The 22,192-nt window shown below is 39.9% G+C and overlaps 1 protein-coding gene and 1 long non-coding RNA gene across 2 annotated transcripts in view; one reads left to right on the top strand and one right to left on the bottom strand.

Moving 5' to 3' along the window:
• Positions 1-1,631: 1,631 nt before the first annotated feature.
• On the top strand, positions 1,632-3,054 carry LOC310738289. Its single transcript, XR_014537006.1, has 2 exons — positions 1,632-2,861; positions 2,894-3,054. It is a non-coding gene; the product is annotated as an uncharacterized lncRNA (long non-coding RNA).
• A 5,586-nt stretch (positions 3,055-8,640) lies between these two features.
• LOC310738041 (uncharacterized protein) overlaps positions 8,641-22,192 on the bottom strand; it is a 924,051-nt gene continuing 910,499 nt past the window's right edge. Inside the window, exons 37-38 of the mRNA XM_083562839.1 lie at positions 10,292-10,465; positions 8,641-8,846 (exon numbers count right to left, since the gene is read on the bottom strand). Of these exons, the coding sequence (XP_083418965.1) occupies positions 8,669-8,846; positions 10,292-10,465 (352 nt within the window). The 3' untranslated portion in view covers positions 8,641-8,668. The remainder of the gene's footprint in view (positions 8,847-10,291; positions 10,466-22,192) is intronic.

The raw sequence follows: 22,192 nt of genomic DNA, 5'->3' as shown, positions 1-22,192 counted from the left end.
TTTTTTTTATGTCAGATTACGAGACCGTTGTATACCCAAATATGTGTAAGAGTTCATTGTGCGCATGTGTTAATTGATGGGACTTTTATTTTGATTTTGAGTCAAGTGAACCTGGCGCTGCTCCCTCGTGCACTGATGTTATACCAGTGCATTGAGACGTAAACAGAAAATAAAACAAATTTAAGAAGTTATATTTGTAGTAATCTTTAATGGATGACAACAACATATTGCACATAAACATGACGGAGAGAAATGAAAACCTAACAGTGCCTAATCAGCAGGTCCTGATAAGAAGTCTGAAGCCTACCAAGGTCGGTGAGCTGAAGTATCTGAGTACAGCGACTGTTCTAGGTGTGACCAGAACTGGAGTTCTGACTGATTATCAGCCACAGTGGATACACGCAAGCAGGATCAAAACAGCACCCACTTAATCTGTGCACTAATTGGTCTGTTGGCCTAAGAAGCCCTACGTGAGTGTTCAGGGCTGAAACAGATGAGAGCCAACGGAAAGATCCTTTCTTTATAGTAGAAAGGGGGCCACCTCCGGGGTGAAGATCTGACTCAATTGACTGTTTGTTTAGCTTACCCTGATACCCGCTCTAGGTCTAAATTCTATAACAATATGTGCATAGTTGTAATTACACTTCTAATGTTGTTTAACCCCTCTGAATACTTTATTCAGGGAGCCCCACGTCTGCAAGGAGAAGAGACTTGGCTAGAGCATCCGGATCCACCTCATGCATATGCAACCAACATGTGGTGGAGACTAGCTAATCACACTGCTAAATCTGTGAGTGGGATGGGAGATTGTTATGTATGTACACTTATCCCTCACAGCACACATGAGCTTCCAGTTGTTGCTATCGGACCTAGTTCCACTGATGAATCGAAGTGTGTGTCTTCAATGAGCAGTCCTGACTCTGTCTGGCAGTGTCCATGTAAAGTGCTCCAAGGTGCTTCTAATTCCACTAGTCTCCATCTTCCTTGTTCAATAAACTATAGCCAGATAAATGTAACTCTTAGTTTTAATTCTGTGCCACCTGTTAGTCTAGGCATTGTACTCCAAATACCTAAGCATTTTTCTTGTGTTTCCCGAAGTAGTGGAAGTAAAGCTTTAGGAACCATTCCGTCAGTTTACTGTAATACTACGGAAACTCGACCCCTTAATTATTCTAATAGGGACTGCCGTGTTTGTATATCTGTCCAAAAAAATGAAAGGCAGGCTCTGGCAGGGCATATAACCTTTGCCAGGATATTGGCTAATTGCCAGAGTAACTGTACGTTTGAGCGCATACCAGGTTCACAGGGAACACTGGCTGTTAAAGATTGGTATTGGATATGCGGACATACGGTGTATACAGCTCTCCCAAGCGACTGGTCTGGAGTGTGTGCACTGATTCAGCTACAAGATGCTGCCTTAATTGTAAGGCCTATTACAAGTCATAGAAGGCCTAAAAGGAGTTTAGAAGAAAGATCAACATTTAGTTCAATATCTAGAGATAACCCTGTCCCTAAGGAACATCGTCTTTGGAAAAGTGCAGAAAAGTTTTTTGAATCTTTTTCCATCTGTTGGTGTGGTTAATCTGATGATAGAAGTTGAGGTAACCCGGTATGAGTTAATCTCTTTCATGAACGCCACCACAGCTATGATGCAAAGAATTAGAGTGGAACTTCGAGGTTTGAGATTAACTGCCCTTCAAAATCGGCTAGTTTTAGATCAACTCACTGCTATACAAGGTGGAGTATGTGCTGTTGTAGGTTCTACCTGTTGTACCTATATACCCGATAATGATGCTGATGGTCATATCATCGAACAAGCACTGAAAAACATCACTGAAGCCTCTCGACGTCTTGGAGAACGTGAAACACCTGCTGAACAAAGGGTTTTTTTTGGAAAAGATTAAGAATTTGTTTACGAGTGTTGAACACTATTTTGTTTTAGGAATGATTCTTGTATTGATTGTTGGAATTGTACTATGTATGTTGCCATGTTTGATGGCGATGGTAAGACAGGCCATAAAGGCCTCGATTGGAGTGGTGATGATGAAGGATTATTTGCATGTTGGGAATGAATGAAATGGAATCTGTATGTTTTTGTTTTTCTTTATCTTTTAATTTGCAGTTTATGTCACAGGTTCTGTTCCCAGGATGAACATCCTATGTTTTTGGTGTGTGATGCTAAATCATAAATGATTTAAAGTGGCCATTGTTAGTGTTAAAACTGTTTTCACACTATCTCACACACATTCCTTGTCCGTTCAGTGTCTATCGGATATTTACGAGGTTAGTATGTAAGGTAAACAGAGAGTCTTATCTGTGCTCACACATCTCCAAGTAGTATATCCTCTTATCTAAACAGGAAAACGACTTTAGTTCAGCCTTTCTCCCCAATATGTGTGTGTGTGTTCGTGTGTGTGTGGACTGTATCATCCTGTGTATATATACGTGTCTGCCACCTACAATAAACCCGAAGAGAAACATTTGCTACATTCTGTGTGCGATGTGATTCTTCCCTGATCAGAAAAGACATTACGGGTCTCGCAGATCGTATGGAAAATCTCTCCATGAATTAAGTTTCGTTTGGGCATGATAAAAATCTAACAGTGGGGAAATTTCCAAAAAGTGGTGTAGAAAGAAAGAAAAGTAAATAAAACTCCATTTATTTTTCTTCTATACTTTATATAAAACTAGTTTAAAGTACCCGTGCTTCGCTACGGAAGGCAGAACGCTAAGCAATATGGTATTTGAGCTGTATATATATAGATGAAGATGATTATAGATTTATGGGTGATTTTTGTAAGAAATATTATATAATACATCATATACATATTATATACATCCAGGTGTGTGTGTGTGTGTGTGTGTGTGTGTGTGTGTGTGTGTGTGTATGCAGGCACTAAAGATGGCACTGATCCCATACTGGGTTGATCACCTGATACTAGTAAGAAATGGATATCAGATCAGAGAGAAAATAAAGAATGGATTGGGTCTGATCCTGTAGCATAAAGATAGAAACTCTATTAAATACTAACTAAAGGACAAAGTAATACATGTGATTTGGACTCCTTCTGCTCTGGGCTTTTTCACATCAACTCCTCAGATCCTGTAGATAAACGTGTTCTCGGTTTGCAGACACGGAAATACAGGAACACTGGAGTCTTCACACACAATTGTTCATCACCAGTAAACACTAGAAGAGAAAGAAGTGAATCAGTAACAGAAAACTAGAAGGTGGTGTTTGATGATCAGCAGCAGGTAAATATATATTACCTGCTAAAAGTAGCAAAAACTCTTGTGTATCTTCTCATTTAGTGAGAAGATACACAAGAGTTTTTGCTGCTTTTAATAAAGATCACTGCTGTGGAGCTTCTCTCTTGTTCTACATGGATATTAAAGTGCAGACTTTAAAAACAAGCTGAGGGGAATTTTACAGGAATGGTATTTGTGTGGAATAAAAGATGATCATCAACTAATAAATAACACTAATGTAGTAAATAACACTAATGTAGTATAAACATAATGTGCTAAATAACACTAATGGAGTAAATAACGCTGATGTAGTAAATAACACTAATGTGTTAAGTAACGCTAATGTAGTAAATAATGCTAATGAAGAAATAACGCTAATGGAGTAAAAAAACACTAATGTAGTATAAACATAATGTGCTAAATAACACTAATGGAGTAAATAACGCTGATGTAGTAAATAACGCTAATGTAGTAAATAACGCTGATGTAGTAAATGAAGGTGATGTAGTAAATAATGCTAATGAAGAAATAACGCTAATGGAGTAAAAAAACACTAATGTAGTATAAACATAATGTGCTAAATAACACTAATGGAGTAAATAACGCTGATGTAGTAAATAAGGCTAATGTAGTAAATAAGGCTAATGTAGTAAATGACGCTAATGTAGTAAATGACGCTAATGTAGTAAATGATGCTGATGTAGTAAATAACGCTGATGTAGTAAATGACACTGATGTAGTAAATAACACTAATGTAGTAAATAACGCTGATGTAGTAAATGACACTGATGTAGTAAATAACACTGATGTAGTAAATAACACTAATGTAGTAAATAACACTAATGTAGTAAATAACGCTGATGTAGTAGTAAATAACGCTAATGTAGTAAATAACGCTGATGTAGTAAATGAAGGTGATGTAGTAAATAACGCTGATGTAGTAAATGACGCTGATGTAGTAAATAACTCTGATGTAGTAAATAACGCTGATGTAGTAAATAACACTGATGTAGTAAATAACACTGATGTAGTAAATGACGCTAATGTAGTAAATGACACTGATGTAGTAAATAACACTAATGTAGTAAATAACGCTGATGTAGTAAATAACACTGATGTAGTAAATAACACTAATGTAGTAAATGACACTGATGTAGTAAATGACACTGATGTAGTAAATGACACTGATGTAGTAAATGACGCTAATGTAGTAAATGACACTGATGTAGTAAATGACACTGATGTAGTAAATAACGCTGATGTAGTAAATAACACTAATGTAGTAAATAACGCTGATGTAGTAAATAACACTGATGTAGTAAATGACACTGATGTAGTAAATGACGCTGATGTAGTAAATGACGCTAATGTAGTAAATGACAATGATGTAGTAAATAACACTGATGTAGTAAATAACACTGATGTAGTAAATAACACTAATGTAGTAAATAACTCTAATGTAGTAAATAACGCTGATGTAGTAAATGAAGGTGATGTAGTAAATAACGCTGATGTAGTAAATGACGCTGATGTAGCAAATGACGCTGATGTAGTAAATAACACTGATGTAGTAAATAACGCTGATGTAGTAAATAACATTAATGTAGTAAATAACGCTGATGTAGTAAATAACGCTGATGTAGTAAATAACACTAATGTAGTAAATGATACTGATGTAGTAAATAACTAATGTAGTAAATAACACTGCTGTAGTAAATAACACTACTGTAGTAAATGACGCTGATGTAGTAAATAACACTGATGTAGTAAATAACACTAATGTAGTAAATAACGCTGATGTAGTAAATAACACTAATGTAGTAAATGACGCTGATGTAGTAAATGACACTGATGTAGTAAATAACACTAATGTAGTAAATAACGCTGATGTAGTAAATAACACTGATGTAGTAAATGACACTGATGTAGTAAATGACACTGATGTAGTAAATAACACTGATGTAGTAAATAACTCTAATGTAGTAAATAACACTGATGTAGTAAATGAAGGTGATGTAGTAAATAACGCTGATGTAGTAAATGACGCTGATGTAGTAAATGACACTGATGTAGTAAATAACTCTGATGTAGTAAATAACACTGATGTAGTAAATAACGCTGATGTAGTAAATGACACTGATGTAGTAAATAACACTAATGTAGTAAATAACGCTGATGTAGTAAATGACACTGATGTAGTAAATGACACTGATGTAGTAAATGACACTGATGTAGTAAATAACACTAATGTAGTAAATGACACTGATGTAGTAAATAACACTAATGTAGTAAATAACGCTGATGTAGTAAATGACACTGATGTAGTAAATAACACTAATGTAGTAAATAACGCTGATGTAGTAAATAACGCTGATGTAGTAAATAACGCTGATGTAGTAAATGAAGGTGATGTAGTAAATAACGCTGATGTAGTAAATAACGCTGATGTAGTAAATAACGCTAATGTAGTAAATAACGCTGATGTAGTAAATAACACTAATGTAGTAAATAACGCTGATGTAGTAAATAACGCTAATGTAGTAAATAACACTAATGTAGTAAATAACACTAATGTAGTAAATAACGCTAATGTAGTAAATAACGCTGATGTAGTAAATGAAGGTGATGTAGTAAATAACGCTGATGTAGTAAATGACACTGATGTAGTAAATAACGCTAATGTAGTAAATAACGCTAATGTAGTAAATAACGCTAATGTAGTAAATAACGCTGATGTAGTAAATGAAGGTGATGTAGTAAATAACACTGATGTAGTAAATAACGCTGATGTAGTAAATGACACTGATGTAGTAAATAACGCTGATGTAGTAAATGACACTGATGTAGTAAATGACGCTGATGTAGTAAATAACACTAATGTAGTAAATAACACTAATGTAGTAAATAACTCTAATGTAGTAAATAACGCTGATGTAGTAAATGAAGGTGATGTAGTAAATAACGCTGATGTAGTAAATGACGCTGATGTAGTAAATGACGCTGATGTAGTAAATAACACTGATGTAGTAAATGACGCTGATGTAGTAAATGACGCTGATGTAGTAAATGACGCTAATGTAGTAAATGACGCTGATGTAGTAAATGACACTGATGTAGTAAATAACACTAATGTAGTAAATAACACTGATGTAGTAAATAACACTAATGTAGTAAATAACTCTAATGTAGTAAATAACGCTGATGTAGTAAATGAAGGTGATGTAGTAAATAACGCTGATGTAGTAAATGACGCTGATGTAGTAAATGACGCTGATGTAGTAAATAACACTGATGTAGTAAATAACGCTAATGTAGTAAATAACGCTGATGTAGTAAATAACACTGATGTAGTAAATAACACTAATGTAGTAAATGGCACTGCTGTAGTAAATAACACTACTGTAGTAAATGACGCTGATGTAGTAAATAACACTGATGTAGTAAATAACACTGATGTAGTAAATAACACTAATGTAGTAAATAACGCTGATGTAGTAAATAACACTAATGTAGTAAATGACGCTGATGTAGTAAATGACACTGATGTAGTAAATAACACTGATGTAGTAAATAACGCTGATGTAGTAAATAACACTGATGTAGTAAATAACACTGATGTAGTAAATGACACTGATGTAGTAAATAACACTAATGTAGTAAATAACACTAATGTAGTAAATAACACTGATGTAGTAAATAACACTAATGTAGTAAATAACACTGATGTAGTAAATGACGGTGATGTAGTAAATAACGCTGATGTAGTAAATGACGCTGATGTAGTAAATAACACTAATGTAGTAAATAACGCTGATGTAGTAAATAACGCTGATGTAGTAAATAACACTGATGTAGTAAATAACGCTAATGTAGTAAATGACACTGATGTAGTAAATAACACTAATGTAGTAAATAACGCTGATGTAGTAAATAACGCTGATGTAGTAAATAACACTGATGTAGTAAATAACACTGATGTAGTAAATAACACTAATGTAGTAAATAACGCTGATGTAGTAAATGACACTGATGTAGTAAATGACACTGATGTAGTAAATGACACTGATGTAGTAAATGACACTGATGTAGTAAATGACACTGATGTAGTAAATAACACTAATTTAGTAAATAACGCTGATGTAGTAAATGACACTGATGTAGTAAATAACACTAATGTAGTAAATAACACTGATGTAGTAAATAACGCTGATGTAGTAAATAACGCTGATGTAGTAAATGAAGGTGATGTAGTAAATAACGCTGATGTAGTAAATGACACTGATGTAGTAAATAACGCTGATGTAGTAAATAACGCTGATGTAGTAAATAACACTGATGTAGTAAATAACACTAATGTAGTAAATAACGCTGATGTAGTAAATAACACTAATGTAGTAAATAACGCTGATGTAGTAAATAACGCTAATGTAGTAAATAACACTGATGTAGTAAATAACACTAATGTAGTAAATAACACTAATGTAGTAAATAACGCTAATGTAGTAAATAACGCTAATGTAGTAAATAACGCTGATGTAGTAAATGAAGGTGATGTAGTAAATAACGCTGATGTAGTAAATAACGCTAATGTAGTAAATAACGCTGATGTAGTAAATAATGCTAATGTAGTAAATAACGCTAATGTAGTAAATAACGCTGATGTAGTAAATGAAGGTGATGTAGTAAATAACGCTGATGTAGTAAATAACGCTGATGTAGTAAATGACGCTGATGTAGTAAATAACGCTGATGTAGTAAATAACGCTGATGTAGTAAATAACACTGATGTAGTAAATAACACTGATGTAGTAAATAACGCTGATGTAGTAAATGAAGGTGATGTAGTAAATAACGCTGATGTAGTAAATGACGCTGATGTAGTAAATGACACTGATGGAGTAAATAACTCTGATGTAGTAAATGACACTGATGTAGTAAATAACACTAATGTAGTAAATAACGCTGATGTAGTAAATAACGCTGATGTAGTAAATAACACTGATGTAGTAAATAACGCTGATGTAGTAAATAACACTGATGTAGTAAATAACACTGATGTAGTAAATAACACTGATGTAGTAAATGACGCTAATGTAGTAAATAACACTGATGTAGTAAATAACGCTGATGTAGTAAATGACACTGATGTAGTAAATGACGCTGATGTAGTAAATAACACTAATGTAGTAAATGACACTGATGTAGTAAATAACACTAATGTAGTAAATAACGCTGATGTAGTAAATGACACCGATGTAGTAAATGACACTAATGTAGTAAATAACACTAATGTAGTAAATAACACTAATGTAGTAAATAACACTGATGTAGTAAATAACGCTGATGTAGTAAATAACGCTGATGTAGTAAATAACACTAATTACATCAGTTTCAGTGTTTATATAAAACAGATTATTACTCAATTCAGTGTCTGTAGTTTGTAACGTTCATCATCCTTCAGATCAGAGAGACACTTCACTCCTGAGTCTCCTACTTTATTCACAGACAGATTCAGATCTCTCAGGTGTGAGGGGTTTGATCTCAGAGCTGAAGCGAGAGCAGCACAGCCTTCATCTGATACTCCACAATCACACAACCTGCAGATACACAATGACACACACTTCACTCTCTCAGTTTTTACACATTACACATCCTTTGTGTTCTTTCCACTAGAAAAAGAGAGAGAGAGAGAGAGAGAGAGAGAGAGAGAGAGAGAGAGAGAGAGAGAGAGAGAGAGAGAGCAGGAGGGAGAGAGGGAGGGAGAGAGATGGAGGGATAGAGGGATGGAGGAGAAAGAAAAGGAAAGAGGGAGGGAGGCAGTGAGAGGGAGGGAGATTTTTTTGACTTTTACAAAACTTTATTTACACAAGTCACATATCATAAAATTCAGGGTGACTTAAAAAATTGAATAAATAAAATAAATATGCTTTAAGAGTTTCATAATTGAGTAACATATGAGTGATCAGTTCAGTTCTTGTGTAAAGTTTAGTTCTCCTTCTGTAACAGGGCACAAAGCATTCTCCCAACACCACACACATTTAAACACATCCATATCATTCATACACACTCACATCACTGACCATCACACTCACACCACTGACCATCACACTCACATCACTGACCATCACACTCACATCACTGACCATCACACTCACATCACTGACCATCACACTCACACCACTGACCATCACACTCACACCACTGACCATCACACTCACATCACTGACCATCACACTCACATCACTGACCATCACACTCACATCACTGACCATCACACTCACATCACTGACCATCACACTCACACCACTGACCATCACACTCACACCACTGACCATTACACTCACACCACTGACCATCACACTCACACCACTGACCATCACACACTCACATCACTGACCATCACACTCACACCACTGACCATCACACTCACACCACTGACCATTACACTCACACCACTGACCATCACACTCACATCACTGACCATTACACTCACATCACTGACCATCACACTCATCACTGACCAAGAAAGAGAAAAGGAAAAACATGTAAAGTGAGATCTTTGAAATCTGAATGTGAAGTAAAAGAAGCTGTAGGTTCTTCAGCTCCAGACAGTATTTTCAGGTGTTAATCTACTGGAAATACAGATTTAATGCTGCAGGTTTAATTGGACTTTTGAGCTGCAATAAAAGTCACAACAGATCAATTCTACACTGAGGGATTTTTGTAGCTTGTTAGATATTAGATCATCTTCTCTTTCTTCATTATTCTGCCTCGTCACATTCACATTTATATTAACACTTTTCTACATTTATTAGATATTAGAAACTAAAACAATACAAAAGTCAATAAAAAGTCATGATTATAAAAAGATAAAAATTAAATCAACACTAATTTAAACTAACAAACAAAAGTAAAAAATACAACTATAAACTTCCTCCTCAGAACATTGATGCTGAACCTAAAAGCTCTGCTTCAGTCTCACTATTAGAGAATGTGTGTTACTGAGGAGCAGGTCATGTGACTCTCAGAGAGATGATCTTACCTCAGTATCTCCAGTTTACAGTGAGGATTCTCCAGTACAGCAGAGAGACACTTCACTCCTGAGTCTCCTACTTTATTCTCAGTCAGATCCAGTTCTCTCGTGTGTGAGGGGTTTGATCTCAGAGCTGAAGCGAGAGCAGCACAGCCTTCATCTGATACTCCACACTTACACAACCTGCAGATACACAATGACACACACTTTCTCAGTTTCTACACTTTACACATCCTGTGTGTTTTGAAATGAGTGGTATGGATGGATGGATGGATGGATGGATGGATGGATGGATGGATGGCTGTGTGGATGGATGGATGGATGGATGGATGGATGGATGGATGGATGGATGGATGGATGGATGGATGGATGGATGGATGGATGGATGATAGCAGAAATATATACAAAAGATTGTGTAAATGAGAGAATTCAGATAAATAAACTAAATATTGACAAGAACAAGTCTGTTTCTTTTATGTGCGCATGTGTGTGTGTGTGTGTGTGTGTGTGTGTGTGTGTGTGTGTGTGTGGGTGTGTGAGAGAAAGAGAGAGTAAGTGTGTGTAAGTGAAAGATTGATTCCATTCTGAAACATTCTGACAAAACACTTCTACAGCTCTTTTCCTTCAGCTAAACTCAGATCCATCTCTTTTAGACCTTCTATATCCAGCAGTGTGCTACACATACCTCTTAAATCAGGAGAAATGGTGATTTTGAGAAAGGGATCATTTATATCTGGAATCAGACTTCCATCAGCAAAGTTTTGTAAAATAATTGGTTCTTTCTCTGTTAATCTTTTTTTCCAGAGTTTTAAGATAAATTCAGTTTGGCGTGAGGACCTCTGACCTAAAATGGTAGCCAGTGCAAGATCATCACTTAAATGAGGCCCAGACACATCAATGAAGTTCCTTAACTTTACCATACCAGAGCCACAAAGTCTTAATGAAAGACCTGGCAAACACTCATATGATAGGTCAAAGTGAGATCCTTTAACCAAAGACTCCTCAAGCAACCAAAACAATGACTCTGTTTTACAAACCCTGATCAAACTGAAACGTCCCCACAATTGTTTGTGATCCGTAAATACCAGAGTACTTTCAAGTCCAAGTCCATCGGTCCTCTGTAATATGTTCTGAACCACTTTCCTCCAAACTAGATCTAGGTCTACTAAACAGATGCACCAGACCTTAACCACCTCCTTCCACAGGCAAGAAAAGTACTCTTTGAGGGACCCAGTGAAGCCGATCCCAAAAAAAGTCCACCAGCGTTGCTTGTAATCTGGAAAGCAGACCGGAAGGAGGGTCTACAAACACCAATCTGTGCAACAATGTTGAAGCAGCCAAATTGTTCATTATTAAAACACGTCCTCTAAAGGAAAGTTGTCAATGAATCCACTTACATTTTTTTTAACCTACCCTCTATTTTTTCAACCAGCCCAAACCAGTTATTTTCTCGTGTGACAGCATCTCCAATAAACACTCCTAGATATTTAAGACCTCCTTTTTTCCATGTTAACCACCAGGTAATAACACTGGCACCTTCTCCCATTTTCCAACAAATTAAGGCATCACTCTTAGTCCAACTTATTTTAGCAGCAGATACATTTCCAAACTCTTGAATGATTTTTACTCGAGTATTTATATCATTCTGCCCATTGACCATCATTACATTATCAGCATAAGCTGATATCTGATGTTGCAGATTAACATGAGGTAACAGGAGGTCTTCTATATTAGACCGTCATATGTTTAATAATGGTATAATTGCTAAGGAGTAAAGCGTTCCAGAGAGTCACAACCTCGTCTGTCCTGGAGCTTTTCCACTCTCCATAATCTACAATGGCTTCCATAGCTCTTGTGCACACAAAGGCTTCTCCAGTGCCTCCTTTGACTTTTTTGGAAGCTTTGATAAAGCTTGATAAAAACTGACTGACATTTCCTCATCTTCTCTATATTCACTCCCATACAGATCCTTCTAGAACCTTCCAGCCCTTTGTTTTATTTCAGACAGCACTGTAAGCTCCTGCCCATTCTCTGATCACAATGAGTGAATGTCTCTACTCTGGCCATTCTTTCTTTCCAAATGAAAAAATAATTTAGATGGAGCATCCATTTATGTTCAATTGTTGTAGCGTGTCCTGAACAATGCACCTTTTGCCTTCACGCCTAACAGGTCTGCAAGAAACATCCTTTTGGACTTGAGAACATCAACACTATTTTGTTCTCCAGTAGACTCCAAAACTGTTACAATTTCACCGCTACAATTTCCTCTTCAAGTTCTTTTATTTTTTGTGTAATATTTTTAGAGACATTGAAAGTGTACTTTTGACATAATAACTTAATTTAAACTTTTCCAACATCCCACCATTGTTTTACATTTATAAAACTCTTTTTCTTTGATTTCATTTCATTTTAATTTAATTTTCATTTTCATATTAATTATACATTAATAAACCCACATTACATTTTTCAAACTGTGCATGTACAAATATCAGTCTACCAGCATTTTCTTGCTTCACCTCAAAAGAGACAGGAGTGAAATGTGCAGCAAAAAGCACAGCTCCCCCTCCTCTAGAAGAGCTGATGTGAGAGCACACCACCATCCCCTCCCCTTCTTTCCTCCAATTCATTTCATTTAAAACATCACTGTGCGTCTCCTGAATAAACATCACATCAATTCTTTTCTGTCTTCATAATTTAAATAACAATGCCCTTTTATAAGCATCTTGTGCAGCATTCATATTAAGAGAGCCTATTCTCAGCACACTCATAAAGAAGAATGAGAGAAGGACTACACACAAGACAAATTTCAGCATGTGAAGGCAGAGAAAACGACATTGTTTCAAACCCCATCCTCTGCCTGAAGTTCTGATCTTCATTTAGCAGGAATTTTCCTTAACCTATATATTTCCTGAACGGTGAACTTTTCTTCACCCTCACTTCTCATTAACATCCCAACAGAATCAACAAACATTTTGTGATCAGGAAAAGAATCTGTAACCTGCACTTCTTCTTTCGGCTGCTCCCATTAGGGGGCGCCACAGCGGATCATCCGTCTCCATACCACCCTGTCCTCTACATCTGCCTCTTTCACACCTAATACCTGCATGTCTTCCCTCACCACATCCATGAACCTCCTCCTTGGCCTTCCTCTTTTCCTCCATCCTGGTGGCTCCATCCTCAGCATTCTTCTACCAATTTAATTCATGTCCCTCCTCTGCACATGTCCAAACCATCTCAATCTCGCCTCCCTCACCTTGTCACCAAAACATCCTACATGCTCTATCCCTCTAATAAACTCATTTCTAATCTTGTTCATCGTCGTCACTCCCAACAAAAACCTTAACATATTCAGCTCTGCTACCTCCAGCTCCACCTCCTGTCTTCTACTCAATGCCACTGTCTCTAATCCATACAACATCGCAGGTCTCACTACAGTCCTATAAACTTTCCCTTTTATTCTCGCAGATACCCTACTATCACAAATCACTCCTGCTATCACTCTTCTCCACCCACTCCACCCTGCCTGCACTCTTTTCTTTACTTCTCTAACACGCTCTCCATTACTTTGCACTGTTGACCCCAGATACCTGAACTCCTCCACCTTCTCCACCTCTTCTCCCTGCAACCGCACCACTCCACTGCCCTCCCTCTCATTCACACACATGTACTCTGTCTTACTCCTACTGACTTTCATTCTCCTTCTCTCCCACGCGTACCTCTACCTCTCCAGGCTCTTCTCAACCTGCTCACTACTCTCACCACAAATCACAATATCATCCGCAAACATCATAGTACAGGGAGACTCCTGTCTGACCTCGTCCGTCAACCTGTCCATAACCACTGCAAACAGGAAAGGGCTCAGGGCCGATCCTTGATGTAGTCCAACCCTCACCCTGAACCAGTCTGTCGTTCCTACTGCACACTTCACTGCTGTCACACTGTCCTCATACATGTCCTGCACCACCCTCACATACTTCTCTGACACACTTGACTTCCTCATACAATACCACAACTCCTCTTTCGGCACTCTGTCGTACGCTTTCTCTAAATCCACAAATACACAATGCAATTCGTTCTGTCCTTCTCTATACTTCTCCATCAACATTCTCAAAGCAAATAAGGCATCTGTGGTGCTCTTCCTCAGCATGAAACCATACTGTTGCTCAAAGATGGACACCTCTTCTCTCAGCCTGGCTTCCACTACTCTTTCCCATAACTTCATGGTGTGACTGATCAACTTAATTCCCCTGTAGTTACTGCAGGTCTGCACATCTCCCTTATGCTTAAAGATCGGTACCAGCACACTCCTTCTCCATTCCTCAGGCATCCTCTCACCTTCCAAAATCTTGTTGAACAATCTGGTTAAAAACTCCACTGCCATCTCTCCTAAACATCTCCATGCTTCTACAGGTATGTCATCTGGTCCAACCGACTTTCCACTCTTCATCCTCTTAATCGCTGCTCTCACTTCCTCCTTACTAATCCTATCCACTTCCTTCTTCACCATCTCTTCACCATCCAACCTTCTCTCTCTCTGATTTTCCTCATTCATCAGCTGCTCAAAATACTCCATCCACCTTCTCAACACACTCTCCTCACTAGTCAACACATTTCCATCTGCATCCTTTATTGCTCTAACTTGCAGCACATCCTTCCCAGCTCGGTCTCTCTGCCTGGCCAATCGGTATAAATCCTTTTCTCCTTCCTTAGTGTCCAACCTCTCATACAGCTCCTCGTATGCCTTTACTTGGCTTTCGCCACATCCCTCTTTACCTGCTGCCACATCTCCTTGTTCTCCTGTCTACTTTTCTCATCTCATCTGTTTTGCCAACCTCTTTCTCCTTATGCTCTCCTGCACTTCCTCATTCCACCACCACATCTCCTTGTCTTGCTTTCTATTTCCAGATGACACACCAAGTACTTTTCTAGCTGCCTCCCTCATCACTCCTGCAGTAGTTTCCCAATCATCCAGCACCTCTTCACCACCACCGAGCCTCTGTCTGACCTCTTCCCTGAACCTCACACTACACTCTTCCTCCTTCAGTTTCCACCATCTTATTCTTCTTTCATTCCTCACTCTCCTCCTCTTCTTCTTCACCTCCAAAACCATCCTACAGACCAACATCCGATGCTGTCTAGCTACACTGTCCCCTGCCAACACCTTACAGTCTACAATCTCCTTCAGGTTGCATCTCCTGCATAGAACATAGTCCACTTGTGTGCACCTTCCTCCACTCTTATACGTCACCCTATGATCCTCCTTCTTCCTAAAATAAGTGTTCAACAGTGCCATATCCATCCTTTTAGCAAAATCTACCACCATCTGCCCTTCCACATTCCTCTCCTTAAATCCATACCTACCCATCACCTCCTCATCACCTCTGTTCCCTTCACCAACATGCCCAATAAAGTCTGCCCCAATCACCAATCGTTCTTTCCTAGGTACACCATCTAACACTTCATCTAATTCACTCCAGAATCATTCCTTCTTCTCCATCTCACAGCCAACTTGTGGAGCATAGGCACTGATGACATTTATCATCATCCCTTCAACTTCCAGCTTCACATTCATCACCCTATCAGAAACTCTCTTCACCTCCACTACACTTTTACTGTACTCTTCCTTCAGAATCAACCCTATACCATTTCTCTTTCCATCCATCAGTATTTTTCATCTTTTTTATTCTTTGTAAAAAAGATTTGACTTTATCAAAAGAATAGTCACTGCATGTCTTCCTTCTGCTCTTATTGTCCAGACTTTCACTGTCACAATCTTCAACAGGACTTTCATCATTTTCACCTTCATCAGCTTGTGTTTCAGACCATTGTTTTAACTTTTCATTCCTCATCTTTACTTTATTCCTTTTTCTCTTAACAGGAGGTGTTTTAAACAGTGCGTCATCACTCACATAATCTGGATTCATTTCTTCTTCACTCACCCGTATAGCTGCTTTGACAGTATCTATTACTGTGTCCCCCTCTGTCACCTCGGGTTCTCCACCCGGCATCACTCCTTCCTCTGGCGCAATAGATGCACCTTCAGCCTGATCCCATTCAGCCGAACCAGTGAGAACATTATCTTCAGCCTGATCCCATTCAGCCGAACCAGTGAGAACATTATCTCCAGCCTGATCACATTCAGCTGAACCAGTGAGAACAGTATCTCCAGCCTGATCCCATTCAGCCGAACCAGTGAGCACAGTCTCTTCAGCCTGATCCCATTCAGCTGAACCAGTGGGAACAGTATCTCCAGCCTGATCCCATTCAGCCGAACCAGTGAGAACAGTATCTCCAGCCTGATCACATTCAGCCGAACCAGTGAGAAAAGTATCTCCAGCCTGATCACATTCAGCCGAACCAGTGAGAACAATATCTCCAGCCTGATCCCATTCAGTCGAACCAGTGAGAACAGTATCTCCAGCCTGATCACATTCAGCAGAACCAGTGAGAACAGTATCTCCAGCCTGATCCAATTCAGTGAGAACAGTATCTCCAGCCTGATCACATTCAGCCGAACCAGTGAGAACAGTATCTTCAGCCTGATCACATTCAGCAGAACCAGTGAGAACAGTATCTCCAGCCTGATCACATTCATCTGAACCAGTGAGAACAGTATCTCCAGTCTGATCCCATTCAGCAAAACCAGTGAGAACAGTATCTCCAGCCTGATCCCATTCAGCAGAACCAGTGAGAACAGTATCTCCAACCTGATCCCATTCAGCAGAAGCAGTGAGAACAGTATCTCCAACCTGATCCCATTCAGCCGAACCAGTGAGAACAGTATCTCCAGCCTGATCAAATTCAGCCGAACCAGTGAGAACAGTATCTCCAGCCTGATCCCATTCAGCCGAACCAGTGAGAACAGTATCTCCAGCCTGATCCCATTCAGCCGAACCAGTGAGAACAGTATCTCCAGCCTGATCCCATTCAGCCGAACCAGTGAGAACAGTATCTCCAGCCTGATCCCATTCAGCCGAACCAGTGAGAACAGTATCTCCAGCCTGATCCCATTCAGCAGAACCAGTGAGAACAGTATCTCCAGCCTGATCCCATTCAGCAGAACCAGTGAGAACAGTATCTCCAGCCTGATCCCATTCAGCAGAACCAGTGAGAACAGTATCTCCAGTCTGATCCCATTCAGCCAAACCAGTGAGAACAGTATCTCCAGTCTGATCCCATTCAGCAGAACCAGTGAGAACAGTATCTCCAGTCTGATCCCATTCAGCAAAACCAGTGAGAACAGTATCTCCAGCCTAATCACATTTAGCTGAACCAGTGTGAACAGTATCTCCAGCCTGATCCCATTCAGCAGAACCAGTGAGAACAGTATCTCCAGCCTGATCCCATTCAGCAGAACCAGTGAGAACATTATCTCCAACCTGATCACATTCAGCAAAATCAGTGAGAACAGTATCTCCAACCTAATCACATTCAGCAAAACCAGTGAGAACAGTATCTCAAGCCTGATCACATTCAGCCGAACCAGTGAGAACAGTATCTCCAGCCTGATCACATTCAGCAGAACCAGTGAGAACAGTATCTCCAGCCTGATCCCATTCAGCAGAACCAGTGAGAACAGTATCTCCAGCCTGATCCCATTCAGCAGAACCAGTGAGAACAGTATCTCCAGCCTGATCCCATTCAGCAGAACCAGTGAGAACAGTATCTCCAGCCTGATCCTATTTAGCAGAACCAGTGAGAACAGTATCTCCAGTCTAATCACATTCAGCAAAACCAGTGAGAACAGTATCTCCAGCCTGATCCCATTCAGCAGAACCAGTGAGAACAGTATCTCCAGCCTGATCCCATTCAGCCGAACCAGTGAGAACAGTATCTCCAGCCTGATCACATTCAGCAGAACCAGTGAGAACAGTATCTCCAGCCTGATCCCATTTAGCTGAACCAGTAAGAACAGTATCTCCAGCCTGATCCCATTCAGCAGAACCAGTGAAAACAGTATCTCCAGCCTGACCACATTCAGCAGAACCAGTGAGAACAGTATCTCCAGCCTGATCACATTCAGCCGAACCAGTGAGAACAGTATCTCCAGCCTGATCACATTCAGCAGAACCAGTGAGAACAGTATCTCCAGCCTGATCCTATTTAGCAGAACCAGTGAGAACAGTATCTCCAGTCTAATCACATTCAGCTGAACCAGTGAGAACAGTATCTCCAGCCTGATCACATTCAGCCGAACCAGTGAAAACAGTATCTCCAGCCTGATCACATTTAGCTGAACCATTGAGAACAGTATCTCCAGCCTGATCACATTCAGCCGAACCAGTGAAAACAGTATCTCCAGCCTGATCACATTCAGCAAAACCAGTGAGAACAGTATCTCCAGCCTGATCACATTCAGCAAAACCAGTGAGAACAGTATCTCCAGCCTGATCCTATTCAGCAGAACCAGTGAGAACAGTATCTCCAGCCTGATCCCATTCAGCAAAACCAGTGAGAACAGTATCTCCAGCCTGATCAAATTCAGCAGAACCAGTGAGAACAGTATCTCCAGCCTGATCACATTCAGCAGAACCAGTGAGAACAGTATCTCCAGCCTGATCACATGTAGCCGAACCAGTGAGAACAGTATCTCCAGCCTGATCACATTCAGCAGAACCAGTGAGAACAGTATCTCCAGCCTGATCACATTCATCTGAACCAGTGAGAACAGTATCTCCAGTCTGATCCCATTCAGCAAAACCAGTGAGAACAGTATCTCCAGCCTGATCCCATTCAGCAGAACCAGTGAGAACAGTATCTCCAACCTGATCCCATTCAGCAGAAGCAGTGAGAACAGTATCTCCAACCTGATCCCATTCAGCCGAACCAGTGAGAACAGTATCTCCAGCCTGATCCCATTCAGCCGAACCAGTGAGAACAGTATCTCCAGCCTGATCCCATTCAGCCGAACCAGTGAGAACAGTATCTCCAGCCTGATCCCATTCAGCCGAACCAGTGAGAACAGTATCTCCAGCCTGATCCCATTCAGCCGAACCAGTGAGAACAGTATCTCCAGCCTGATCCCATTCAGCAGAACCAGTGAGAACATTATCTCCAGCCTGATCCCATTCAGCAGAACCAGTGAGAACAGTATCTCCAGTCTGATCCCATTCAGAAAAACCAGTGAGAACAGTATCTCCAGCCTAATCACATTTAGCTGAACCAGTGTGAACAGTATCTCCAGCCTGATCCCATTCAGCAGAACCAGTGAGAACAGTATCTCCAGCCTGATCCCATTCAGCAGAACCAGTGAGAACATTATCTCCAACCTGATCACATTCAGCAAAATCAGTGAGAACAGTATCTCCAACCTAATCACATTCAGCAAAACCAGTGAGAACAGTATCTCCAGCCTGATCACATTCAGCCGAACCAGTGAGAACAGTATCTCCAGCCTGATCACATTCAGCAGAACCAGTGAGAACAGTATCTCCAGCCTGATCACATTCAGCTGAACCAGTGAGAACAGTATCTCCAGCCTGATCCCATTCAGCAGAACCAGTGAGAACAGTATCTCCAGCCTGATCCCATTCAGCAGAACCAGTGAGAACAGTATCTCCAGCCTGATCCTATTTAGCAGAACCAGTGAGAACAGTATCTCCAGTCTAATCACATTCAGCAAAACCAGTGAGAACAGTATCTCCAGCCTGATCCCATTCAGCAGAACCAGTGAGAACAGTATCTCCAGCCTGATCCCATTCAGCCGAACCAGTGAGAACAGTATCTCCAGCCTGATCACATTCAGCAGAACCAGTGAGAACAGTATCTCCAGCCTGATCCCATTCAGCCGAACCAGTGAGAACAGTATCTCCAGCCTGATCCCATTCAGCTGAACCAGTGAGAACAGTATCTCCAGCCTGATCCCATTCAGCCGAACCAGTGAGAACAGTATCTCCAGCCTGATCCCATTCAGCTGAACCAGTGAGAACAGTATCTCCAGCCTGATCACATTCAGCCGAACCAGTGAGAACAGTATCTCCAGCCTGATCACATTCAGCAGAACCAGTGAGAACAGTATCTCCAGCCTGATCCCATTTAGCTGAACCAGTGAGAACAGTATCTCCAGCCTGATCACATTCAGCCGAACCAGTGAGAACAGTATCTCCAGCCTGATCCCATTCAGCAGAACCAGTGAAAACAGTATCTCCAGCCTGATCACATTCAGCAGAACCAGTGAGAACAGTATCTCCAGCCTGATCACATTCAGCCGAACCAGTGAAAACAGTATCTCCAGCCTGATCCTATTTAGCAGAACCAGTGAGAACAGTATCTCCAGTCTAATCACATTCAGCAAAACCAGTGAGAACAGTATCTCCAGCCTTTTCATCAGCCACTACGTGAGCGCTGTTATCCGCGGTCTGTACACGACAGGAACTTCTAATGTGCTCCTCCTCTCCACACTTAAAACATCTCATAGTCTCAGAACTTACATACACAACATAGTCAAAGCCATCGATTCTGAATTTAAAAGCCACACTTAGATCCTCTACTTCACTTTTAAGGACCATAAAGACTTGTGGTCTAAAAGTGACTACCGTAATTTCCGGACTATAAAGCGCACCCATATATAAGCCGCACCCACTGAATTTTACAAATATTTTTATTTTGAACATAATTAAGCCGCACCTGTCTATAAGCTGCAGGTGTCTACACTAATGTACTTTACACAGGCTTTAATAAAAGACACGTTACACACGGTGTAACAGGTGATATATTCATTCATTTTCTCCCGCTTATCCGTAATTCGGGTCGCGGGGGCAGCAGTCTAAGCAGGTCCCCGCCTTCGACTGCTGCCCAATCCTCACAGCACCATCCCTTACGGTCCCTCCTGCAGGTGGTGAGCCCACGGGAAGCAGGTGATATAATGTTGTGCTTCTATTAGGAGCATAGCGGTATTTTGGGAAAAGCCTGGCACTGCATTCTCCCGGTATTACTGCGTGTGTGGAGATTGAGGATTATGTCCTTTTTCATTTTCTGATGCTCATTTCTAATTTTTTTTGACTAACCCATAACGCTGTTGCCAAGAAAAATGAATAAAGCATGAGTTTTGGAAACCTGTCTGTGCTTATATGCAACTGGAGTTTTAGTGAGCTCTCCCTTCACCCAGACTCAACGCGCTACAACGGCTTGTATCTAAACAGCAGCCGACCAAGTAAGTCATTGTTCACTGTCTTCCCCCTCCTTTCACAACTACAGTGGTACCTTGACCTACGAGTGCATTTACGTACGAGTTTTCCGAGGTACGAGCGGTCACTCAGTCGATTTTTTAGCTTTGTTACGCAACCAAAAACTTGAGATACGAGCTCGAGACGCCGCTGCTAGATGGCGAAGCGAAGCCAGAAAGCGAAGATTGTGACGAAAATTAAGATAAGCAAAGAAGAAAAAGTAACAATGTTAAAGTTTAGGGATAGGTAGTGTACAGGAGTGATAGTAAAAAACACACACACACCCCACCGGCGTTTTCGTTAGCTCAAGTCGTCTCATTTCCAAGGAAAATACACTGAATAAAACCTTATTATATCTTTACATACTCTTTCTATTATGTTTTTATACAAAAAAATTTATTTAGAAATGTATTTTCCAATTTAATAACATGAAACATAAAAACGGGGTCATTTTGAGGGTTGGAATGGATTAATGCCATTTTAAGTATTTTCAATATGGAAAACTGATTTGATGTGCGAGCAAATTGAGATACGAGCTCGTCCACGGAACGAATTAAACTCATAGCTCAAGGTACCACTGTATTTCTCTCGGGAGTTTATCACACAGGTGAGGTGCGTTTTTTTTTCGTTTCCGTTCGGAAATTTCATTGGTCTAATGTTATGGGGTTCAGTTTTTTGGCTTGAAGTTTGTGAAACCGGGAAAAACCCAGGAAAAATCCATAAATTAGCCGCTTCGTTGTTTAAG

This window comes from Silurus aristotelis, assembly GCF_946808225.1.
Source record: "Silurus aristotelis genome assembly, chromosome: 15".
In the NCBI taxonomy this organism is placed as follows: Eukaryota; Metazoa; Chordata; class Actinopteri; order Siluriformes; family Siluridae; genus Silurus; species Silurus aristotelis.
The sequence above is the reverse complement of the archived record's forward strand: the minus strand, read 5'-3'. Positions and strand labels throughout refer to the sequence as shown.